The following is a 23,649-nucleotide window of genomic DNA, read 5'->3' as shown; positions in this document are numbered from 1 at the left end:
GGAGTGGCGCCTTCATGGCGCTGGATATATACCCCAGCCGACCCAGTGCCCCCTCAGTTCCTTCTTGCTGGCTACTCTGACAGTGGGGAAGGAGGGTGGGTTTGGAAGGGATACGAGCAACACATCTCAAAGAACAACAGTTACAAAGGTGAGTAACCGTTTTTTCTTCGAGTGCTTGCTCATATTGATTCCAATTAGGTGACTCCCAAGCCTTACCTAGGTAGTGGGATCGGAGTGAGACATCGCGGAGTGCAGAACCGCTGAGCCAAATGCGGCATCGTCTCTAGACTGCTGAACTAACGCATAGTGAGCGGCAAAGGTATGAACGGATGACCAAACCGGCGCTCTACAGATCTCATGGATTGAAACCTGTACCAGGAAAGCGGTCAAGGAGGCTTGAGCCCTCGTGGAGTGGGCGGTGAGGCGTGGCGTCGGGACACCGGACAAGTCGTAGCAAGCACGAATACAGGACGTGATCCAAGAGGATATACGTTGCGAGGAGACCCGTAGGCCTTTCATCCGGTCAGCCACTACAACGAAAAGTTGAGTCATCTTCCTAAACGGCTTCGTATGCTCGATATAGAATGCGAGGGCCCTGCGAACATCCAGAGTGCGCATACATTGATCTTGCCGCGTAGCGTGCGGCTTAGGATGGAAGACCGGGAGGAAGATATCCTGGTTCACATGAAAAGCTCACCTTGGGGAGAAAGGCAGGGTGGGGGCAAAGCTGCACCTTGTCTTTATGGAAGACTATATACGGAGGCTCCAATGTGAGGGCTCTGATTTCAGAAACACGCCTCGCTGAAGTGATGGCTACAAGGAAAGCTGTCTTCCAAGATAGGTAAAGGAGTGAGCAGGTAGCCATTGGCTCAAACGGGGGCTCCGTGAGCCTGGAGAGGACCAGGTTAAGGTCCCACGCTGGAACCGGTTGACACAGTTGTGGGTATAGGCGATCTAAGCCCTTTAGGAATCTAACGACCATTGAGTTAGAGAAGACTGAAGAAGCATGTTCTCCTGGATGGAATGCCGAGATTATCTGTCAGGTGCACCTGACAGATATCGCCAGGCCCTGCTGCTTTAGGGATAGGAGATAGTCTAGTATAAGTGGTATCGACGTCTGCAAGGGGGGGTGTGGCGCGCTGCTCACACCAACAGGAGAAGCGCTTCCATTTGGCTAAGTAGGTTGCCCGTGTGGAGGGTTTCCTGCTGCCTAACAGAACCTGCTACACGGATTGTGAGCAGAGTAACTCCGCTCAAGTTAGCCATGCAGCATCCACGCAGTAAGGTGGAGCGATTGCAGGTCGGGGTGACAGAGTCGTCTGTGGTCCTGGGAGATCAGGTCCGGCCACGTTGGGAGCTTGATCGGAGGCTCTATCGACAACTCTAGGAGTGTGGTGTATCAGTGCTGCCCTGGTCATGCTGGAGCGATCAGAATCATGCGTGCCTTGTCCCTGCGCAGCTTGAGCAGGACCCTGTGGACCAGCGGGAATGGAGGGAAGGCGTAGAACAGTTAGTCTTTCCACTGAAGTAGGAAAGTGTCTGATAGGGAACCCTAAGAGCGCCCTTGGAGAGAACAGAACACTTGGCACTTCCGATTGATGCGCGAGGCGAATAGGTCGATCTGGGGAAACCCCCACCTCCGGAAGATGGAGTGGATGATATCTGGACTAATCGACCACTCGTGAGCTTGGAATGACCTTCTGAGGTGGTTTGCCAGAGTGTTCTGGACTCCTGGGAGAAACGACGCCATCAGATGTATCGAGTGGACTATGCAAAACTCCCACAGGCGAATGGCCTCCTGGCATAGGGGGGACGACTGGGCTCTCCCTTGCTTGTTGATGTAGAACATGGCCGTGGCATTGTCTGTGAGGACTGCCACACAACGGCCATGTAGGAGACCGCGAAATGCCTGACACGCTAGGCGTACTGCCATCAGTTCTCAAACATTGATGTGCAGAGTTAGTTCGGATGCGGTCCAAAAGCCCTGCGTCTGGTGTTCCCCGAGGTGGGCGCCCCAGCCCAGAGATGATGCGTCTGTGACAAGGTATAAGGAAGGTTGTGGGGAGTGAAATGGTACCCCTTCACACACCGACGTGTGGTTCAGCCACCAGCTGAGGGAGGTCAAGACCGATTCCGGAACCGTGACCACCATGTTCAGGTTGTCCCGACCTGGACGATACACTGTTGATACCCAGGCCTGAAGCGGGCAGAGCCGAAGTCTGACATGCCTGGTTACGTAAGTGCACGACGCCATGTGCCCCAGAAGGCTGAGGCACGTCCTCATCGTGGAAGTTGGGAAGCTTTGGAGGCTGTGGATGATGTTTGCCATAGCCTGAAAACGAGTGTCCGGCAGGAGAGCGCAGGCGAGTCTGGAGTCTAAGACTGCCCTGAAACTTTATTCTCTGGGTTGGTTCCAGAGTTGACTTTTCGCTGTTGAGTAGGATGCCCAGCTTGCGGAACGTGCCTAGGGTGAGCCGGACGTGGGATTCCACTTCTTCCCTGGTGTGGCCCCGAATGAGCCAGTCGTCTAGATACGGAAACACCTGCATCCGCTGTCGACGAAGGTAGGCTGCCACGACGGCCATACATTTGGTGAACACTCTCAGAGCCATGGACAGCCCGAAGGGAAGGACAGCAAATTGGTAATGTTCGTGGTTCACCACAAAGTGAAGGAAGCGCCTGTGCGGAGGGTAAATCGTTATGTGAAAATATGCGTCCTTCATGTCGAGGGTGGCGTACCAGTCTCCAGGATCCAGGGAAGGGATAATGGTCCCCAGTGAGACCATGCGGAACTTCAACTTTACCATGAATTTGTTGAGTCCACGCAGATCTAATATGGGTCGAAGTCCCCCTTTTGCCTTGGGGATTAGGAAATAGTGGGAATAAAACCCCCTGCCCCTTAGCTCCGAAGGAACCTCCTCGATCGCTCCCATGGACAGGAGCGTAAAGACCTCCTGTATAAGGAGTTGCTCGTGAGAGGGATCCCTGAAGAGGGACGGGGAGGGAGGGAAAAGAGAAAATTGGAGAGAATATCCCCTTTCCACCGTGCGAAGAACCCATTGGTCTGAAGTTATAAGGGACCACGCATGGTGGAAATGGGAGAGACTATCTCAAAATGGAGGGAAAGGATCCTGGGTGGTGACTAGTACGCCGTCCTCGGGCGCACCTTCAAAAATTTTGCCTAGGCCCTGACGATGGGTTTAGGAGGGTCTTGATTCTGACCGGGTTGGTGGCCGGTGGATCTCTTTCTACCACCTCGTCCACGTCTTCTGTAAAAGTCCTGCCTTGGACGAGGGGGAGGGTAGAACCTTTGAGGCTATGGTCTAAAGGGCTTGCGCTGGGTAACCAGGACATGCATCCCCAGGGAGCACATGATGGTTCTGGAGTCTTTTAGGCTCTGTAACCTAGAGTCTGTTTTATCCGAGAACAGGCCCTGCCCATCAAATGGTAGATCCTGCAGAGTCTGTTGCAGTTCTGGCGGTAAGCCAGACACCTGAAGCCAGGAGATGCGTCGCATAGCTATGCCTGACGCCAGGGTCCTAGCCGCAGAGTCCGCTACATCAAGAGAGGCCTGTAAGGCGGTCCTAGCCACCTTTTTGCCCTCTTCCACTAAAGCCCCAAACTCATCCCTGGACTCTCGTGGAATCAACTCCTTAAATTTACCCATGGAGTTCCATGAGTTATAATCATAACGGCTCAAGAGTGCCTGTTGGTTTGCGGCTCTGAGCTGAAGGTCACCCGCTGAGTAAATTTTTCATCCAAACAAATCGAAGCGCTTGGCGTCTTTAGATTTGGGCGCTGCTGCCTGTTGACCATGCCATTCCCTTGCGTTCACTGAGGACACCACCAGTGAACACAGCTAAGGGTGAGTATACAGGTAGTCATACTCCTTAGAGGGAACAAAGTATTTCCTCTCCACCCCTCTGGCCGTAGGTGGGATAGAGGCAGGGGTCTGCCATATTGTCTTGGTGTTGGCCTGAATGGTGCGGATGATGGGCAACGCTACCCGGGATGGGGCGTCAGCTGAAAGGATGCTCACCACCGGGTCCTCCAGCTCCACTATCTCCTCTGCTGGGAGGTCCATATTACATGCCACCCTATGTAAAAGGTCTTGGTGAGCACATAGGTCTATCGGGGGGGGACGGGGACAACCTGAGGTCGTTGTCCCCGCCACTGCCTCATCTGGAGAAGATGAGGTAGATGCTACAGGGGCTAATGGATCCTGTGGTGGGTCCAATTGCGAGGGGTCCTGATGTCCATGATCAGTTGTACCGGGGTCTGGGGCCTGCGTTGGGGTGGGTGCAGGTGCCTCCATACCCCTCCGGGGGGGGGGGGGGGGGCGCACAACTGATGGTAGCCCATTCAGAGCCCCGAGTACCGGAGGCCGAGCAGGAGGAACCCCTTGGGCTTGGTGGTACGCCCACAGGGTCCAGAAAGACCACTGTGCAGGCTCCTGGTCAGGTCTTCGGCCTTGTCCTGCCAGTGACCCAGGTTGTCCGCTGCTTGGCCCGGTGCAGGATAGGCTGAGCGGGAGGCGCCGTCCGACTGGGAAGTGTGTGAGGCGGAGCGCAAGGGCCAGGGTGGTGCGGAGCATGCCTGCGTTGACTCTGCTGGGAACGGTGCCAACCCACAGGAGAGTGGTCTCTGCGCGGTGCTGGGGAATGGTACCGGGATCGAGAACGGTGCCGACGGTCATGCCAGTACCGAGATCCCGACCTGGATTGCGATAAAGACCGCCTGCGGGAGCTTATTTTATATACATATACATACATACATACATACATACACACACACACTTATATAACAGTGTTAAATTATAGTCTTAAAAAATCTGAAACATCAGAAAATTCAGAAGTAAAGGTTCCACATTTGTTAGCTCAGCCACGTTGCATATGCAGGAAATATAGTCTGACAGTTTATGTCAGACAAGAATACCCACCAAATACATTTCCCAGTCTCATTCACTGCATATCATTCAGCCCCTGCACGAGGTAGGTCATTCAGTACACAAATGCTCACTTTCTTCAGTGAAAGGAATTTCTTAGAAAGAAATTAGTTACTTGTAAACAGAAGCCATCTACTAAATAAAAATACAGAACTGTTACTAAATAGCACTGGATCACAACAGTACAATTTAGGAGATCCCTGTGGAGGATTTCTCAATTTCACAGACAAGAAAAACAACAATTCCTGAAAATAGCTTATATCTAGAGTTCCACCAAATAAGGCATAGTAATTTTCTCACCAACATAGTCTTCCCATTTCCTGGTGGGCCAAACAGCAATAATCCACGTGGAGGAGCTCTAAGTCCTGTAAATAACTGAGAGAGATACTGCATTAGAGTAAACGCCTTTGCAGGGTTACAAATATTGCAACTAAGCATGAGATTCTATTAAAAAAATAAATCAGTAGTTTTCTAGAATATAGCATTTTAGTTCCTTAAATACCAGAGTTCCATTTTCCATAATGAAACATACTGTATTCAGTAAAATATTTCAGGGCTCACTACAATCCCGAAGATATCATAAAGACATCCTTTCTTAAAAGGTAGCGACTTCATGGTGAACAAAACAAAAATTACAAAAAAGGTATTAAGAAAGTTAAGCCAAAGTACAATTGTGCTTTGGAAATATAAAAACAAAAACGTAGGAATAGTGACAGCAGAAAAGACATTCACAGCATTGCTGAAAACTAACTGAAGCAAAAATAATGTTTTAGTGCAAATATTAAATTTAAACAGATGTAAGGGAGGAGTTAGCAAAAAAAAAAAAAAAATACAATTATGCAACCAGGACTTATATTGCATACAATATCTTCCAGTTCTTAGACTCTCTAACAGTAAGGTTACCTAGAAAGTCTGAACCCCAAAATAATCTGAAAGCACTATGTTCTGTTACAGCCTTAAAGTTAGGGCCCCTACCAAATTCATGGCCCTGAAAAATGAGTTCCAGACCATGAAATCTGGTCTCCCCCTTGAAATCTGGCTATTGTAGGGGGGTCATGGTATTGCCACTCATTTCTGCAATGCTTTCAGAGCTGGGTGGCCAGAAAGTAGCAGTTGCTGGCCAGGCACCCAGCTATGAAGGCAGCTGCTCTGAAGGCAGCTCCTCTTCTGTGCTGCTACTCACGAGGGTGGCATGGTATGCAAGGGGTCATCACTTTGGGGGGGGGGGGGCGGCAGAGCCAGCCCTATGGGTGGGCGACTTGGGCAACCACCCAGGGCACTGTGGTCTGGGGGGGCGACACCATGGTCACCCCTCCAAACACACACACACGGCGCCAAGGCCCCTTTAACTCCTGAGTGCTAGACCTGGAACCAGGGAGGGGTAGGCCAGGGCTGGGGGCACCCTGGACGGGTGCTCCTGCCATGCACTGGACTCCAGCTGCTAGTCCTGGCCAGGCTGGGGAGGGACAGGACTTTCTCTTCCCCTGCACAGGCTGCTTCTGAGGCCAGGCCACACCCACCTCAGGGAACCTCCCCTGACTGCAGGAAGCTCCGCGGCTGCTGGCTGGGAACCCAGCTCTGAAGGCAGTGCTGCTACCAGCAAGCAGTTCAGAAGTAAGGATGGCAGTACCGTGACCCCCTAAAATAGCCTTGCAACCCTTCCTCCCCGCCCCCCACACCTGCTTTTGGGTTGGGACCCCCATGGTTACAACACCATGAAATTTCAGGTTTAAGTATCTGAAACCATGAAATTTAAGATTTTTAAAATCCTATGACCCTGAATTTGATAGGGCCCTATATAAAGTCCTTCCAGTGAAACAAAGTAGCAATTTAGAGATTCAATGATTATTGGACTCCCTATAAATTTGTATTGACCCTTAAAACTCAGAACAACTTCCCTAATTTACACTGACTAAGCTATTTTGCCTCTGATTAAGGAGAAAGGAGAAAAGAAACTACATACTTTGAATTTCTTGTGCTATATTCAAGCTTGCAGAAATTAGTAGTTAAACACTGTTAACCCAAACACTCAGTATTCTCTGGTTGAGTTTAAGCCAGGCATGGTTAGAGATTCTGTGGTGCTGGGAGAGCTGTAGCCTACAACTTATCAGGTACTGACATCCTCCCCACCATGGTTCAAGAGTGGGAGGCAGGGATGTGAGGTTGGGCCTAGTGACTGGGACGTTAACACCTCCAGAGGGAGGGTGAGATGCTGGTTTCTCAAATGAGCATTTAAGAAGAAAGTTTCAAGGTCTTGGTCGTATGTAGAGGGGTTACAGTGAAGCAAGCGAGTGGACAGAAAGAGGAAATTTGTCTATGAAGTCATGGATGAAAACAAAGAAGGGACTGATATTGGAAAAGCTGTGAGGAGCCAAGGATGAGACTAAAATCTTGTCTAGAAAGTGTCAGCAAAGCATGCCACAGGGGCATAATTTGTAAAGTGTGCTAACATGCTGTGCTCTAAGTGCCCTGTGTAGACTCTGCTAGGTACCTAGTTTGTGTTTACATTTACATTAATGAGAACTAGTTACCTTTCAGAACGCACCAGCATGGTCTACATGGGGCAGTTAGAGCGCACCCATTAGAATGCTCTGCAAATGACACCCCTCTGGAGCCCTTTGCCATGCTATAGACAAGCCCCAAGTGAATAAGGGAGTGGTGGGGAGGACAAAACAGGAAAGAGTTAGAGAAATAGAGGGATAAGCAAGGGATCAGGCAACCCAAGAATGGGAGACTAGAAAGAAAACTTTTTCTCTTTGCTCTGTTTTCCAGTTAAGAAAGATCTGAACAGGAATAGAGCCTCATTGGTCACAAACATGAAAAACTGCCTCAGGCTACATTTACACTGAATTTCAGGGAATTCCCCCACCACAGATCTAACATCAGCTCTTCCACTGGTTGGAGTGCTAGTGTAGATGAACTTCAGGTATTTTTACCAGCATATTTAAACTTTGCTCAAAATAAAAAAAAAAATGCTAGCAGCCGGTCTGTATTACCATCTCCTCTCCTCTGTTGCTAGCACTGGTAAAGCTGTACCTATGTTACAATAGCGTGTGTAGGTAGTGAAGGACTTAAACCATTTAATATAACAAAAATAAGAAAAAAGTTGAGAGGGGAGGTCAGTGGTGTTATTTCTGAACATTACTTTTTGAAGATGACTATTAATTCAGAAAAAACACAAAACCTTAAGCACATTGAGCTTCCTCTCCTGAACAAGCTGTGCTGAACAGCTATTAGCATCTTGTATCAACCACCATTACAGTTGTTTTCTCACCTGCCACCCCTATTAAAAATTATTTCAGTAGGTGGGTCTACAGTTCCTGTACTTGCTGAAAATGGGCATGAACTGGGTTTGATTTGCATCTATTTTTTAAAGAATAAGACAGGAAAAAAATCAAATATGATCTAAATAACCTTATCATCCAAGACAGATTGTAGATGAACAAAACAAGAGAGATACTACACATTGTGGGAAAGGGCCGACAAAACCATAGCTAACAGAATGAGACAAAGAACAAATGCTGCCAGAAACATCCTCAACATCCATTAGTCATAGAATTGAAAGATATTTGCAAGAATCCGAAACCTTGCCAACATGAAAGTCACCAAAATGAATCATTTCCCTTCTAAAGTCAACAAAATATAGCACTAGTAAAAGCACATGGACTATTTCTTTAAACACAAATGGCCACCAATGTTTTAATAAAAATTGTTCTGTTCTATATTTGAAATAGAAGGTCTGCATTTTGCACTTTGAAGGAGATGTAAGAATCAGTGCATCCTCCCCATCTCATTTGAGAGGAAAGCAGAACTGTAGCTCATGTGAAACCACTATTTAAGTTCTCCCCCACACCCAAAAAAAAAAAAAAAATCTAGTCAAGATCCTCCACTAAAGAAAAGGAAAGTGAGGATCTGCTACTACAAATGTAAAAACCAAATAGAGAAAACATTTACAGAAATAAAGAAACTAGAGAGAGCCTCACATCACAGGAGTAGTAGTATAGGGTCCAATCTTTATTTTATTTTCACAATAAGGGTTGTTCCTTCATGGTCAACACAAATCTGACATCAGGAATCATAACGTTCAAAAACCAGTAGGAGAACACTTCAACCTCTCTGGCCACTCAGTAACAGATTTAAAGGTGGCAATTTTGCAACAGAAGAGCTTCAAAAACAGACTCCAACGAGAAACTGCTGAACTTGAATTAATATGCAAACTAGATACTATCAATTTAGGCTTAAATAAAGACTGGGAATGGCTGAGCCATTACACACATTGAATCTATTTCCCCATGTTAAGTATCCTCACACCTTCCCAAACTGTCTTAAATGGGCTATCTTGATTATCACTACAAACGTTTTTTTTTCTCCTGCTGACAGTAGCTCATCTTAATTAGCCTCTTAGAGTTGGTAGGGGAACTCCCACCTTTTCATTTTCTCTGTATGTATATATATCTCCTCACTATTGTTCCATTCTATGCATCCGATGAAGTGGGCTGTAGCCCACGAAAGCTTATGCTCAAATAAATTTGTTAGGAGTACTCGTGGCACCTTAGAGACTGTTCTTTTTGGGGATACAGACTAACACGGCTGCTACTCTGAAATCTGAAATGTTCATAACTCCGAACAAAATGTTATGGTTGTTCCTTCAAAAGTTTATAACTGAATATTGACTTAATACAGCTTTGAAACTTTACTATGCAGAAGAAAAATACTGCTTTTAACCATCTTAATTTAAATGAAACAAACACAAAAAGTTTCCTTACCTTGTCAAATCTTTTTTTTAAAAACTTTCCTTTTATTTTTTAAGTAGTTTATGTTTAACACAGTACTGTACTGTATTTGCTTTTTGTTGTTGTCTCTGCTGCTGCCTGACTGCATACTTCTGGTTCCAAACGAGGTGTGTGGTTCACCGTTCAGTTTGTAATTCTTGTATTCGTAACTGAGGTTTTAATGTACTTCATTCGAGTGCTGAGACTGGCCAGCCAGCTAAGTATCCACCAGTAATGAACAGCAGCAGATGGAGGTGGCCCTCTTTTGAGACACTCTTCACTGCTACAAACCTGGCACTACACCACTGTTGCTTTGAATTTCTGGCATTGGTGTAGGCCTCTGCCTCCACCTCTCTCTGGGAGAGCCTAACAAACTCCTTACTGGGGCTATGACCTCAGCTCAAGCCTCACAGAAGACAGGACTGGCAGGCACAGAAAATTAGGATGCTTCAATATGAACACAAAGTGGAGGGAGATACAGTCTGTTAACAGCTAAGGTGACTGTGGCCTTAACCCCATTTTTCACTGATACCAGAACAAAATGTTTGATGGAGACATCTGAAAGTTTAGGGAAGCTGCAGCTACATGGCCAAAAGAGAGAGTTCTTGTCTCAGTTCTTGCTGGCTCCTATCATTAACAATTCACGTTTTAGAAGGACTGCAGATAATCTGTTCAATTTCTTATAACATGCCAAAGAAAATCCTAAAGTCCATTCCAAGGCCTGCTAGCATGAAGAACCACCAATTAACCAACCTGGCCTTACTCTTACCCAATTCTTCACAAGATCTAATTTACCCTCCAAAGACACCTCTAGAAACTCAATCATTTGTTTGAAATTGCTGCCTTTGTAACAAAATGGCCTCAGATTGGAGCCTATCTTTTGAAAGACAAAATATGGGTGGGAGTAATGGAGAGTGCCAAACTGTAAATGCCTGGCTGACTCCTCAGCGAATACGGAACCTTACACTATCCCAATTCTGCTTTTTAGCCCAATGGCTGCTGCTAGAGAGGGAATGGCTTGAGCCCTCCTCTCCCTACAGCTCTTATAGTAAAAGTATGTCTTCAATGCAGCGTTAACTCAGGAAATTGGCACTCAGGTTAGCCTGACCCAGGTTTGAGCAGCTAAACTGCAATGCCATATCCGGAGTTGTTGCGTCTTCACTGGTGCTAGACTTACCCAAGTGTGATGCCAAGACTTTTGGAAGCATACCCCATCATTGTTTGTGCTACAGTAAGCTAAACCGCTCTTTCACAGTGACATACTTGTAGGAAAACTTGTCTGTCCTTCTGGGCACGAAGGGGTAAACAACAGGAGGACAACCAGTGCTCAAATGATTTATTCTGCATCCTCACAGCAAAACTGGTGAGTTACTATCCTGAGTAAAAGCAACATGCAAGCTCTAGTCTCTACCCTCAGCCAGGCCCACTAGCCTGGATTTAAAGCACCAAACTTAAGTGAGAGGCTATTGTGTGTGAATAGGAGGGGATTGGGGCAATGCCTAAGTTAACTCTAGTGAAGACAGAGGATGTTGTAGCTGCAGCTTCATACCCAGGTTGGGAAAGGTAAGCAGAAGACCTAAGTTTTGAACCCCATCTCCAAGTCATTTGAAGCCTTATGAAATTCTCCCCTCCATGCCCTCAAAATATCCACAAGAATTAAAACACTGAACACACTCCACCTTTTCACCTCTGCCAGGGTATAAAACCCCATTCACCCTTGAATACTATAGGGCACTGCTGGACTCCCCCAGGCCAGCTATCCACAAATCTGTACCATTTGGACTGATCCCCCTCCAGCTTAGATTTCTGTTTGTAGCTTTTGGGTTTTTTTGCTGTCACAATGTTGAAGAAATTATTTAAAATGGATACCTTAATTACCTGTTACAACCTATTAATATGCTTTCCAAAAACTATTAAGTTCTTAGTCTTAGTTTGCTACATAATCTAGCACTGATACAAATAGGAATACAATCAAAATTGGAGAGGGGGAGGAGCTTTCTACCTCTACTTAATCTGCCAATTTAATGCCATCCTACAGCCTTAGAAAGTCTATTCCATCTCTGAAATGATCCTCTGAACATAGAATTCTCTCTCATAGACTAAGGTCAGAAGGGACCATTATGATCATCTAGTCTGACCTCCCGCATGATGCAGGCCACAAAAGCTGACCCACCCACTCCTGGAATAATTCTCTCCCTTGACTCAGCTGTTGAAGTCCCCAAATCATGATTTAAAGACTTCAAGTCGCAGAGAATCCTCCAGCAAGCGACCCCTGCCCAGCAAGCGACCCCTGCCCCATGCTGCGGAGGAAGGCGAAAAACCTCCAGGGCCTCTGCCAATCTACCCTGGAGGAAAATTCCTTCCCAACCCCAAGCATGCGGGCAAGATTCTCCAGCCAGACCCTCCGGAAAAAGTTCTCTGTAGTAACTTTTAATATCCCATCATTGACCATTGTTACTAATTACCAGCGATGGTACGTTATTGACCTATTGACTAAAATCACGTTATCCCCTCCATAAACTTATCAAACCATCCCCTCCATAAACTTATCAAGCTTAATCTTAAAGCCAGAGAGGTCTTTCGCCCCCACTGTTTCCCTCGGAAGGCTATTCCAAAATTTCACCCCTCTGATGGTTAGAAACCTTCGTCTAATTTCAAGTCTAAACTTCCCGACGGCCAGTATATATCCATTTGTTCTCGTGTCCACATTAGTACTGAGCTGAAATAATTCCTCTCCCTCTCTGGTATTTATCCCTCTGATATATTTAAAGAGAGCAATCATATCCCCCCTCAGCCTTCTTTTGGTTAAGGTAAACAAACCGAGCTCCTCGAGTCTCCTTTCATACGACAGGTTTTCCATTCCTCGGATCATCCTAGTGGCCCTTCTCTGTACCCGTTCCGTACCTCTACCATCCCTTTCTAAAGGAGTCTGTTTCACAAGAAATTTCAAACCATTTTTAATCCACATTATTTTTCTCTGCCTGGTCCCAGTCTTCAGTTAATCAGTAAAGAATATTCAGTTCTTTTGTCCTTCAAGTGTGATTAATCCATCATTTGCATTCTTAATTTGAGCTATTCATTGCTTTGATTTCCAACTGTGATTTTGATTGAATTATGTATATTTCATCTGCAGAAACATGTGGCACCAATCTACCAAATGCATGGGCCATTTTTTTTTTTTTTTTTTTAAATGCTAGTCCTAATTTATACTCTAATGCATCAAGTCTGGTTTTAACAAGTGTGAATTCCTCCTTCAAAGATCAGAAACAATTCACTTAGTCTGTTCTCCTTTTCCATTACCTTTATATACTGACCTCCACTACCCATTGCAGCCTCTATTTCCTCTCAACTTTGATGACCACTCGGAATCATGTACCAGTATACGAGACAGTGTTACCTACAACAAAACATTTTCACACACACTGAATTCAAGCTTTCCTAACTCTGTTGTTCTTACAGCTCCTGTGCCCCCTCCAGCTACCATTACAGCCTCGTCTCCCTTATTTGCCTCTTCTCTCCACATTCCGCCCAATCACTCTTCAGCTCCTTCCTCTTGCTTTGCTTCCCACTCATGTCAGTGTTTTTTACCCATTTAATCCATCCACTATAAAACTATACCCCATCATACAGTATCATATCAGTCAACTTTCCATTCCCCCTGCTCAGTGAGCACAACTCTTGCAGCTATTCCTCCCTACACCAATCACCAACATTCCATCTTTGCAGAGCAAATTTTATCTCATTAGTGGACCTCATACCCTTTCATCTCACCTTGCCTCCCCATTCTAGTTTTCAATGTTACTTCTCTTAAACAGCTTTATACTTAGCAAAAATGACCCAACTCTGTTCACAGCCACCACTGGCAGGCAAACATACCCCCAACCCTTCCCCAGCACCCATTGTCAACTACAGCCCCGCTTCTAGTTTACCCCTCAGCAAAACAATGGAGAAAAACATTCATATCTTCAACCATTTCACTGTTCGCAGCATCTTTGATTTGTTTCTATCTGGCTTCTACTTGATCCATAGCAATGAAGTCCTCTTTAGGGTGATCAGTGAGTCCTGAACTCAAACCATGACTCCCTCATATTATTTATCCTCTAACTTCAATGCAGTATTTGATACGGTTGATGGCCTGATTCTCTTAGAATGCCTCAAGCCCCCATGCTGCACTGGTGTATCTGGCCACTGCTTGACTGTCACTGGTGTGTAGTCTGCCTTGGAAGCTAGACCACTTTTGTGTCCCACAAGATCCAATTCTTTGCACAGTTCAGATGTAACTACCACCAATTGTAATGATGTACAGTGCTTTTTAGTCTCTCATTAACACTTTCCTATTCATCCTGAACAGAACACTGTTCCACAAAAATGCTATCAAGATATCAGTCATCTTACTTTGCAAGTAAAATACTCAATTGTGTATCTAGCTGATTCATCTTCATGCATCTTCACCTTTGCTCTTTCTTTGTAGAGATACTATCAGGCAGTTGAGGTCCAAAATTCATTTTTAAACCACATTTACTTTTACATTTATGAATGCTAACAATATTTTGCTTGAATTTAAACATTGCCCTGTAGTTTTTGCATCTCACTCTTGTAGCATCATGATACTACGATATTGAATTTAAACCAGTGGTTCTCAATCAAGGGTATGCATACCCCTGGGGGTACCCAGAGGTCTTCCGGGGGTACATCAACTCATCTAGATATCTGTCTAGTTTTACGGCAGGCTACATAAAAAGCACTAGAGAAGTTAGTACAAACTAAAATTTCATAGACACTGGCTTGTTTATACTGCTCTATATACACTGAAATGCAAGTACGATATTTATATTCCAATCAATTTATTTTATAATAATATGGTAAAATGAGAAAGTAAGCAATTTTTCAGCAATAGTGTGCTGTGACACTTCTAGTCTATTTTAGTTATCCAAGCTGAGTGAAATGCAAAAAATTCCAGCATAAGTGGCAAAAACTAGATCAGATTTAAATCAAAGTTTATATTTATAGAAACTTGGATACCACCACTGATAGGCACCTGAGATTATTAGAACCAGTCATTTAAAATCTAAACTGCTAGCATACTTCACGTAAAGCATGTACAGATTAGTTATAAAACTTAAAATATACCAAACGGTGTATACTTAAATCGATCTCAATGCCAGCCTTGACTCCAAGCTTACCTATACATGATTGCTTAAACACTAAACAAATCTAATTTCTATCTTTCCCAATATACAGACTGCATGTGCTCCAACTGATACAATACTGAAGTGATCGCTTCACTCCTGGATAACTACATCTCCCTGTAGCCTCCTAAGTCACTCGTATACATAAAACGGTCCGTTCAAAAAGCTTTCACAGTTTACTCGTGCATACAGTATTACTACACCACCGGGCTAAGATTTTCACTGACTCTTCATCAGTTCATGTCATGCCTTAAATTTACCTCTGTGATCTCATTTTCTCCTTCACTTACCTAATTCTGGCCTCCACCACTTACTACGTCTGTACACAGTTAGCCCTTTGCTATTGCCACATTGCATTAGTTCTGCAATAGCCTGCTCCCTCGCTAACTTCCCATCGTTTTTTCAAACTACAACTATTTCTAGACTGGTGTTTATTATTACCAACTCTTCGTTCTTGCATTTTCAGGACATTTCATACCACTGCATTACCACTGGTTGTATAAACTGTGAAAGTGCTAGCACAGACAGAGCTACGGGGGTACTATTTATCACTCACCTCTCCTCACAGCACATTTAGACAGAGTTATAAAGCCTCTGAAGACCTGTGGAAGTGCTGTAAGAGATTCCACAGCATTAACTCTTCACCTCATTATAGCATTTCATTTTGACTGCTCTATTGCAAAATGTGTATATACAGTTATATATAATTACTAGTGTCTGTACAATGACATCACTAACGTACTTCTTGGATGCTGGAGGTAAGTGACAACAGGATAAAAATTACTCGATTGCTTACCTCAGGTCTAAGGGAGGGAAGGATAACAATTTCTTGCAGTGCTTGTTTAGCCAGCTCTTGCCCAGCGATATCGTCAAATTTGACAGCTGGTCCACTAACAAAGAAATGGAATATCAATTAGCCTAACAATGGGATACTTTTTTTTTTTTTTTTTTAAACCACACACTGCAGCTGACTGATTTCATGCATTTAACCATCTTTAAGGAACCAATTTGAAGCTAATTCATTCTACTGCGCATTTTGCTATCTGTAGGCACTTATTCGTTCTTAAGACTAGTTAGCTCACTGTCAACATGAAAGTAAACTTTCAAAAGATAGTAGTTTTATCCAACTCAGGAAACTTACTAACTGGTTTTCATTCCTTCCCCAAGAAGAAATGTGACTAGTTTTTCATTCAAAATACAATCCCAAGAGAGTTACTTGACTTCTGAATACAAAGAAATTTGTGTGTCTGACTTACTTGTCAACAATTTCATTCAGAATTAGATTAGCAAGATTACTATCAACATTTCTAAATATCTTCATGTCTTTCTTTTTTCGAGCAGCAGTTGTAGGAGTAGAAGGCTTGTTTGTTCGGCTATTTTTTGAAGTAGTCTTAAGACAAGAGACAAAATCAGTTCACACTTCTCAAATACAGTTTTTAAAGGCACACTGTTAATAAAATTGTTTATATATGTCACAATTTCAGTTGTAAAACTCAGCATGTTAAAAGGTGCCAGGCATTTTGATATAGGTGTCACGGGCCAGCCGAATGTATCCACTATGCTAAAGTATCTGAACTTGCAGCTGTAATTATTTTTTCTAAAATTAAAGTTAAATACTAATGTTTAGAAAATAGGGATTAGTAAATATTCTATTTGGATTCACTTTCCATAAGAATACTGACATTCTTCCCAGTGTGTATTCAAAAAAGACCATAATCAACCAATAGTTTGGAGAGTCCCAAACTTTTACTAAGCCAAGACCCACCTTTGTACTGCTTTGGCAATGGGTCCCCTTCCCTCATCCCCTCACACCATGCTAGCACACAAGTCACCATCAGATTTCTAATCCAGTTTTCTGTCTCTTGTCCTTTTCTTCCTGTTCTCTAATCTTTGTTTTCCTTTCTAATTGTTTCATTTTGTCTTACTGGCACAGACCTTTTACTACTGTACTTCAAGTGAAGTCTATGTAATTGACCTTCTTTAAGCATGATCACTAGGGCTAAGAAATGAGATATTTGTACATGCATGGTTTATGGGGAACAGGAAGAAGAATGAAAAAAGGAGGAGTCTAGGGCTCTTGAGTAAAATTATTTCCAGGTATCTTTTAGCTCTAGTGGGCAATAAGTTTTAAAATACCATTTGAGTACAAAGAAACCCCTTTTAATTCAATTAAAAACATTCTTGGCTTAAAGATAAAGTATGATTTGGAGTTTGTGGTTTTTTTGTTTTTTTTTAAATTAGTTTTGGAACTGAGTGAGACCAAGCCCAAAAAGTTTCAGACCAAAAATTTAGTTTTTAAACTATAAGCAACTGAACATGTGCATTTAGTATTCTCATCCTAAACTGAAATATTGCTAATGTGAGGTTTGGCTACATTTAGTAAAACTAGAGCTTGGCATGGGTTTTGCATTAAGTGCCCAACAACTGCTGGAGTTTTCATCTCTGGTATACCTTGTGTGTTGAAGTTGCAGGATTGGCTCCCTGTCTAGATACAGAGAAAGTTGATACCCCACTATAGCTAGGGGTTCTATGATGACCAGAAAGGCCTGTGGATCCAGTTTTTGCAACTGCAACAGTCTTTGAACGAGGAAGGGAGTTACTCGTGTGCGTTAATGGATCCTTCTTTTTTGGAACAGCTCCACATTCTACAAAGGAAAAAAGGAAAGCCAATGTTGTCATGACAGCATATTAAACGCAGTATAGTGTTAATAAAATTGTTTATACATATCACAATCTCAGTTATAAAATTTAGCATGTTAAAAAGTTAAAAAAGTCTACCTGAAGTCAGAGTTATTCTAACTTGCTGACAAAGACCATTTCACTTTTTTTTTTTATTAAAGTAGTAAAAAAGCCTAATCCTTTAGGATACCATAAAAACACTTTTGCTTTTTGCTTAAGTTTAACCCTTAATTTTAAAAGGTTACTTTGAAATCTATGCTAGTTAGTGGTCTTTAAAAAAAAAAAAAAAAAAAAAAAAAAAAAAAAAAAGGCAGTTTTTAGCAAATATTTGATAAACAATATCCCTCTTCCACTATCTCAAGGGACTATTAAAGGGAGGATACTGATAAGGATTCAAACATTTCAGGAGTACAAAATTCCTGTAATAATCAAAAGTTGCCAAGTCTTAAATTGCCAGGTCCAAAGCTTCCCTCTCCCTAAGAAAAGTAATGCCCACAGCATTGTGCTTAAGAAGTTAACAGTAATTTACTAAGCACATTCAACATTTAAGTGTAGTTTTCTAATTCTATTATTTAGAAGGTCATATTTTCATTTCCCGCTAAAAATATTAAGGTAGTTGAGATTTATAAAAACTTCCAACCATAAACAAGTTGGAATCTCTGAAGGGCCAAGAGTGAAGAAATTCAGAGTTTAGTTTTCTCATACAATAAACATCTTTAAGGCAGCCTCCATGCCTACCATACACCTAATAGTGATACAGGTCCATCTTAAACTAGTGAATACAAATAATGCAATACATCCGATACTTGCTTGCTCTGGCTTTCCTCCATAGGTAAGTAAGAAGGTCTCAGTTTTGGTCACTGATACAGTCATCTGCGGCCAGTACATACAGAGATGCTAAGAGGGGTATATGGCTTGTATCTGTAGGGTCAATAAAGTAAGTACACTGGAGTAGCCAGTCTGTACACGTAAATTGTACAGGGGGAAATGAGGTTCTCAGGCTCAGGATTGGTGGATGTTGGATGGCAAGATACAGCATCTATGGTTCTGTAACAAGTAACTGGACTAGAGGAGGGTTGGATTTATGGTCAGTGCACAGCATTAGTTTCCACATCAGTATATACAGTGAGGGAAGGCAAAATTGGGTTTTGTAGCCTGTAATGGAAGTGCAGATGAGGCTACATGACACAGGATTACTAAAGAAAGACTGCTTTCTGTACAGGTAGAGTTAAGAAAGGTTGGTTGATGAACTTCAGCTACAAGTTTACCAATTTTCAAATATATTTATTTGGTTTATTTTTAAACTTCAAGACTGTAATGTTTGGTTTAAACATGCACATTTTCAACCTCAACAAGAAAGAATTTCCTGAAAGAAACTAAAAACTTCTGAAGTGTTTTTTAATTTATTCCTAGAACATATTTGTTTTCTAGACAAAGCACTTTCAGAATGTAAAAAACGTTGTATTTTCAAAAAGATATATAAAAATGTCAAGCAGGAATATTTCAGTGAAGCAGAAGCATTAGGTTTAATAGTGTCCATTATTCATCTTAAAAAAATTCAGTAGCCCTTCCAAAGTTATCACATTTATGCATTCCTCATACAAATTTTATCTAGAAGTAAGCTCAAGTGAGGAACTTTGTGGCGCCTAGCTGTTAGTGTGACAAACCTTACATGAACTATAGGTGTTGCCTAAACAGCCTTCCTGCACCAGAGATCCAACCTTTTACAAGTTACAGAAGGTCAGCAGTGGTTAGTAAAAATACAGCTAGGACACCTCACAAGAAACATCTAAGGACCTTGTTTTACCATAGTGGTTAGGCAAGTCTTTTGAACTGGAGATGTTTGGTCCAGGCATTTATAAGTTGGAGATGTGTTAAGCTTCCAAAAATGTTGGAACCAGAATTAAGTTGCTAAATGTGTGAACTATGGGAGGATATGCTTGCATAATTGGTAAGTTTCTTGAGCCAAAACTCTTTGGCTTAAAAGTTCACAAACTCTGTAGGCTATGGTTACAGAGTTATAAACTCAGAGCCTTAACTTTAAAAAGTATGAGCTCCTGAATTGGCACTGAAGTCTGAGTATCCGTGAACTGATTATTTGTAGCAGGTTACTCCAAAGTTACCTACCCAACATTCTAAAAACAAAAACAAACAAACAAAACCCCCACTAACTATACACCTTTACACCAATATAACACGACCCTATATAACACAAATTCGGATATAATGCGGTAAAGCAGTGCTCCGGGGGGACGGGGCTGCGCACTCCGGCGGATCAAAGCAAGTTTGATATAACACGGTTTCACCTATAACATGGTAAGATTTTTTGGCTCCCAAGGACAGCGTTCTATCAGGGTAGAGGTGTACTATACTGTGCTATATTACAGTAAGGGAAAAAACAAATCTGATTTGTTATTTAAGATAACTCATTTGAGGTAGATTAAAAAATAACCTCTAGAAGACTTCTAAAAGTGAAGCCTATTTTCCTCCTTCACTCAAACACCTTATCCAATGACCAAACCTCTCCCCAGCCAAAAGATCAGATTGTCACAATTTTAAGTAGAAATGGCAGATGAGGAGGATTGGGGCAGAGGGAATGGGGCATAAAATTGGAACTATCACTCAATCTACTTTTGTCTCCAGAAAACCAAAAGCTACTCAGGTCCACATTTTTTATACAGTAACTTTCATTGCCACCATTCAGGACATTAAGAAGTCCAAAAGTAATTTTCTGCACCTATTAATTCCACATTTTTAACCCAGCATTAAAGGAGCTGTGAATAAGAAGAGCTGTGCAGTTGTAGCAGTCCAGGTTGCGGGATGCCAGGTATCTGCTTCAGTGGCTAGTCCATGCCACCAGTTTCACTTCTATTGTTATTCAATCTGACTTGACCAAAGCTAGCCTGCTGCGGACACGGCTCTGACTGCAGTGTAGATATTCCTGAAAATGTGATATTTTCACACTTCAACACAAATTTGGGAGAAAGGGGTTGCCTAAAAATTCAAAAAGTATACAAAAAAAAAGCAATTTGTTTAGATCTCATGATTTAAGCCAATTTCATGAATTTTTGATTCTTGGGATTGGCAATACCGTGACATGTATCTTTTGCAGAACAGTACTTCAGTTTCTTGTGCTTACCTCTATAAAATATCACATCCTAAACAGATACATTTTGCTGTATACTTGTGAATATTCCTAAAAATCACAAGCAGTTTTTAAAAAAACTAATTAAGGCTGATTTTTGCTCAGTGGTCAAAAGTGATACTTTGCAACCCAAAAAGCTGCATGGATATACTATGTCACATCATCTTTTCAAGATGATAGACTTAAAGAAATCTCAGCATCTAGAGATGCCTTGGCAAGTTTGAATTGGTATATAAAGAACTAAGTTTTTATATCTAAATTTCAAGAATGAGACACCAGATAGCCTAGCTTCAATTTGGAACTTGAATTACATGTGTTCTATACTGGCCTGGTTAACCCAATTCAGCAATTATGCCAATGGTAAAGTCTCCTCTACTCTGCTTTGTTTCTGTATATCTTGTGTTTTTGCTACTTGTCTGTTCCTCATACAGCCCTAACACTGAAAATTTAAGTTGTAACAATCAGGGTATAAAGGCCTCTTGCAGTCTAGGATATATATCCATCTAGCCCATCAACCCCCAGCCTGAATAAGCAGACAGCCAAATTCTGTCTGAGGATTGCCAAAGAAGCAGTTGCTTTCACCACAATGAAATGGAGAACAAAGGTCCCAGATTCCAAACTACACTGTATGAGGAAGCAGTATGAATACGATATAAGCTTTTTATACACTCTGCCAATGAAACATGCAGTTGAATTACCAATCTTGACAATACTAAAAATTGGGGAACAAAAGTAGTATTGGATTAGGAAGACTGTTCCAATGTTCACTTTAAATGTGTTATTCAGCTTTCCTATTAAAAACAGTAATTCGCTCATTTCAAAAAAGAATAAACCAACTTTTGTGCTTTTGACGGTTAAGAGATAGTTCTTGAACAGCATGTTTCTGCTTGAAAAGTTTTTTTACTAATGTCAAACCACAGGAAAAGGAGTTTTATTCAGATTTAAAATCAGTGAGTCAGTGCATCTCTGCTAACAAAATCATGACTATGCAATCTATTTCCATTTTAAAAGAGATCTTAAAGATTGTTTACATTTACATTTTGATCCACCCATCACACTGGTATCTGGGCACCAAATACAAGACTATCAAATCATTCATAATTATTAGTCCCTTATTCACTTGGAAGAGCTTTCACTGAATAGTCAAGTTCATTATAATATTCCCATTCAGTAAATCCACGCTCAGATATTTCAGCAACATCCATTCAAATTAAAAGAAACGTAGGAACTGCCTAATTCCCTGAACTTCTCTTTAAGTAAGTTAAAAATCTACTAAGACCTGGTCTAGTTGTAAAAGTTTTGCCAGCATTGCTATGTCAGTGTGAATTCCCCCCCCCCACACACATCCCTGACTGAAGCTATGCCAGCAAAAGCCCTAGTTTTGCCTATACTGCACACCCCCCCCCCCAAAAAAAACCCCAATTTTTTTTTTTTTTTAAATCACTTACTCTGTTTGGGGAACTAGTTTAAGCTATACCAGTAAAAGGTACGTCTCCAGTAGGTGGCTTGCCAATATATCTATCTATATACCTATACTGACAAACATTTTCAAGCGTAAGCTAAAACCGAAACGCTGAATACCCAAACTAGCACTGTACCAACATAGAGCTGTACAGTACTTCGTCCAATTGTTCTTGATGTACTCAATGTTAAAATGAATTTCAGCATAGTTTGAGATCCAGGAGTAAGGCAAAGTAAGTACATTAGGAGTACTGCAATATTCCAATTAATTGCTATTGAAGCATCTCTCACATAAGGATTAATATTAAAATAAAACTACGAAGACTTGTTAAAGACTTGTGCCTGCCCTTGCTAGAAGTTACAAAGTCACCTCTACTGCCTCAGTTTTTTATTACAAAATGTATCTATCACTATGGAACAATTTGGGTAGGTTTGTTGGAATCTAGTCTAAAGACAACAACAACAGGTACATTAAGTAACTTATTCTCCAGAGGTAAGTTTTGTCACAAGACTACTCACTTCTACATTCTAGAGAGCTCCACAGATGCATCTATAAATGACTAGCTGCACAAATAAGAGAGGACATCAGTGTCACAATAGTAAAGAGTTTTATAAAAATTCAAGGGACCAAATTTTCAAAATGAAAAGTAGAGACACCCGAATATACATTGGGGTATTTGGCCTGGGAGGTGAGGGTCAGAAACAGGTTCTGCCACAGAGTTTAAAGACTGACTCATAATAATAATAATGCTTTCAAAGAAAAACCTTGATGATACAGGCCTGCCAAAGAATAGCCATGAGAAATGCAGTCAGCTACTTAGACAGAAGAATGGGCCTTGGAAGGTGTTTGGCTTTGACCCACTGTAATAGTGGCAACTGAAAAAAAGCCAGATGTTCTAAAGTCAAAGCACTTTTTAATTAACATTACACTTTTCTTGTTGTAATTGAAGGGTACGTGCAGGAAGGATGTTGGCAGGATGATTAACTGACTAACGCAGAACTAAAGACAGCATGTTTACAAAGAATGCAAGACAAGACTGTAAGCACCTTATCCTTACCAACAGAACTTGAAAAATTTACCAGACATCTAGATAGACAGATGCAAAGACAAGGGTGGCATCCCCTCCAGTAAGGTCAAGTAGCAACAACCTAATGAAAAGCCCAGATACCAGGAAGAAGCAGCACGTTTGGATACCTCTCTCTCGGTCTCATTCTATATCCTATTTGGGAATTATGTATTTCAGATCAGCCTGTGAGTAGTAGAGGTCTGATAAATTTGAAGCTTCCCTCTTGCTGTAGAGGGAGAAGTAACTATCTTTGTCCCTTCCTACAGCCTCCTAGCTGCTGCCAGGAGTTGGAGGGGCAGGAGAGGAAGAAGAGAAAATGTCTCCATTACTTTACCCTACCTACCCTAGCCTGTTAGTCCAGGTCTTGTTACCTGGTGAGGCATTCCATTAT

The 23,649-nt window shown here is 42.3% G+C and overlaps 1 protein-coding gene across 2 annotated transcripts in view; it reads right to left on the bottom strand.

Annotated features, from left to right (window-relative positions):
- The window catches only part of SPAST (spastin), a 66,941-nt gene that overhangs the window by 25,201 nt on the left and 18,091 nt on the right, over positions 1-23,649 (bottom strand). For both annotated transcript variants that reach the window (XM_065400778.1, XM_065400779.1), the window contains exons 4-7: positions 17,358-17,551; positions 16,163-16,296; positions 15,703-15,796; positions 5,246-5,320 (exon numbers count right to left, since the gene is read on the bottom strand). In XM_065400778.1, coding sequence (XP_065256850.1) covers positions 5,246-5,320; positions 15,703-15,796; positions 16,163-16,296; positions 17,358-17,551 — 497 coding nt within the window. The remainder of the gene's footprint in view (positions 1-5,245; positions 5,321-15,702; positions 15,797-16,162; positions 16,297-17,357; positions 17,552-23,649) is intronic.

The sequence above is a fragment of the Emys orbicularis genome, chromosome 3 (assembly GCF_028017835.1).
Source record: "Emys orbicularis isolate rEmyOrb1 chromosome 3, rEmyOrb1.hap1, whole genome shotgun sequence".
In the NCBI taxonomy this organism is placed as follows: domain Eukaryota; kingdom Metazoa; phylum Chordata; order Testudines; family Emydidae; genus Emys; species Emys orbicularis.
This window is presented reverse-complemented; position numbering and strand designations above follow the sequence as displayed.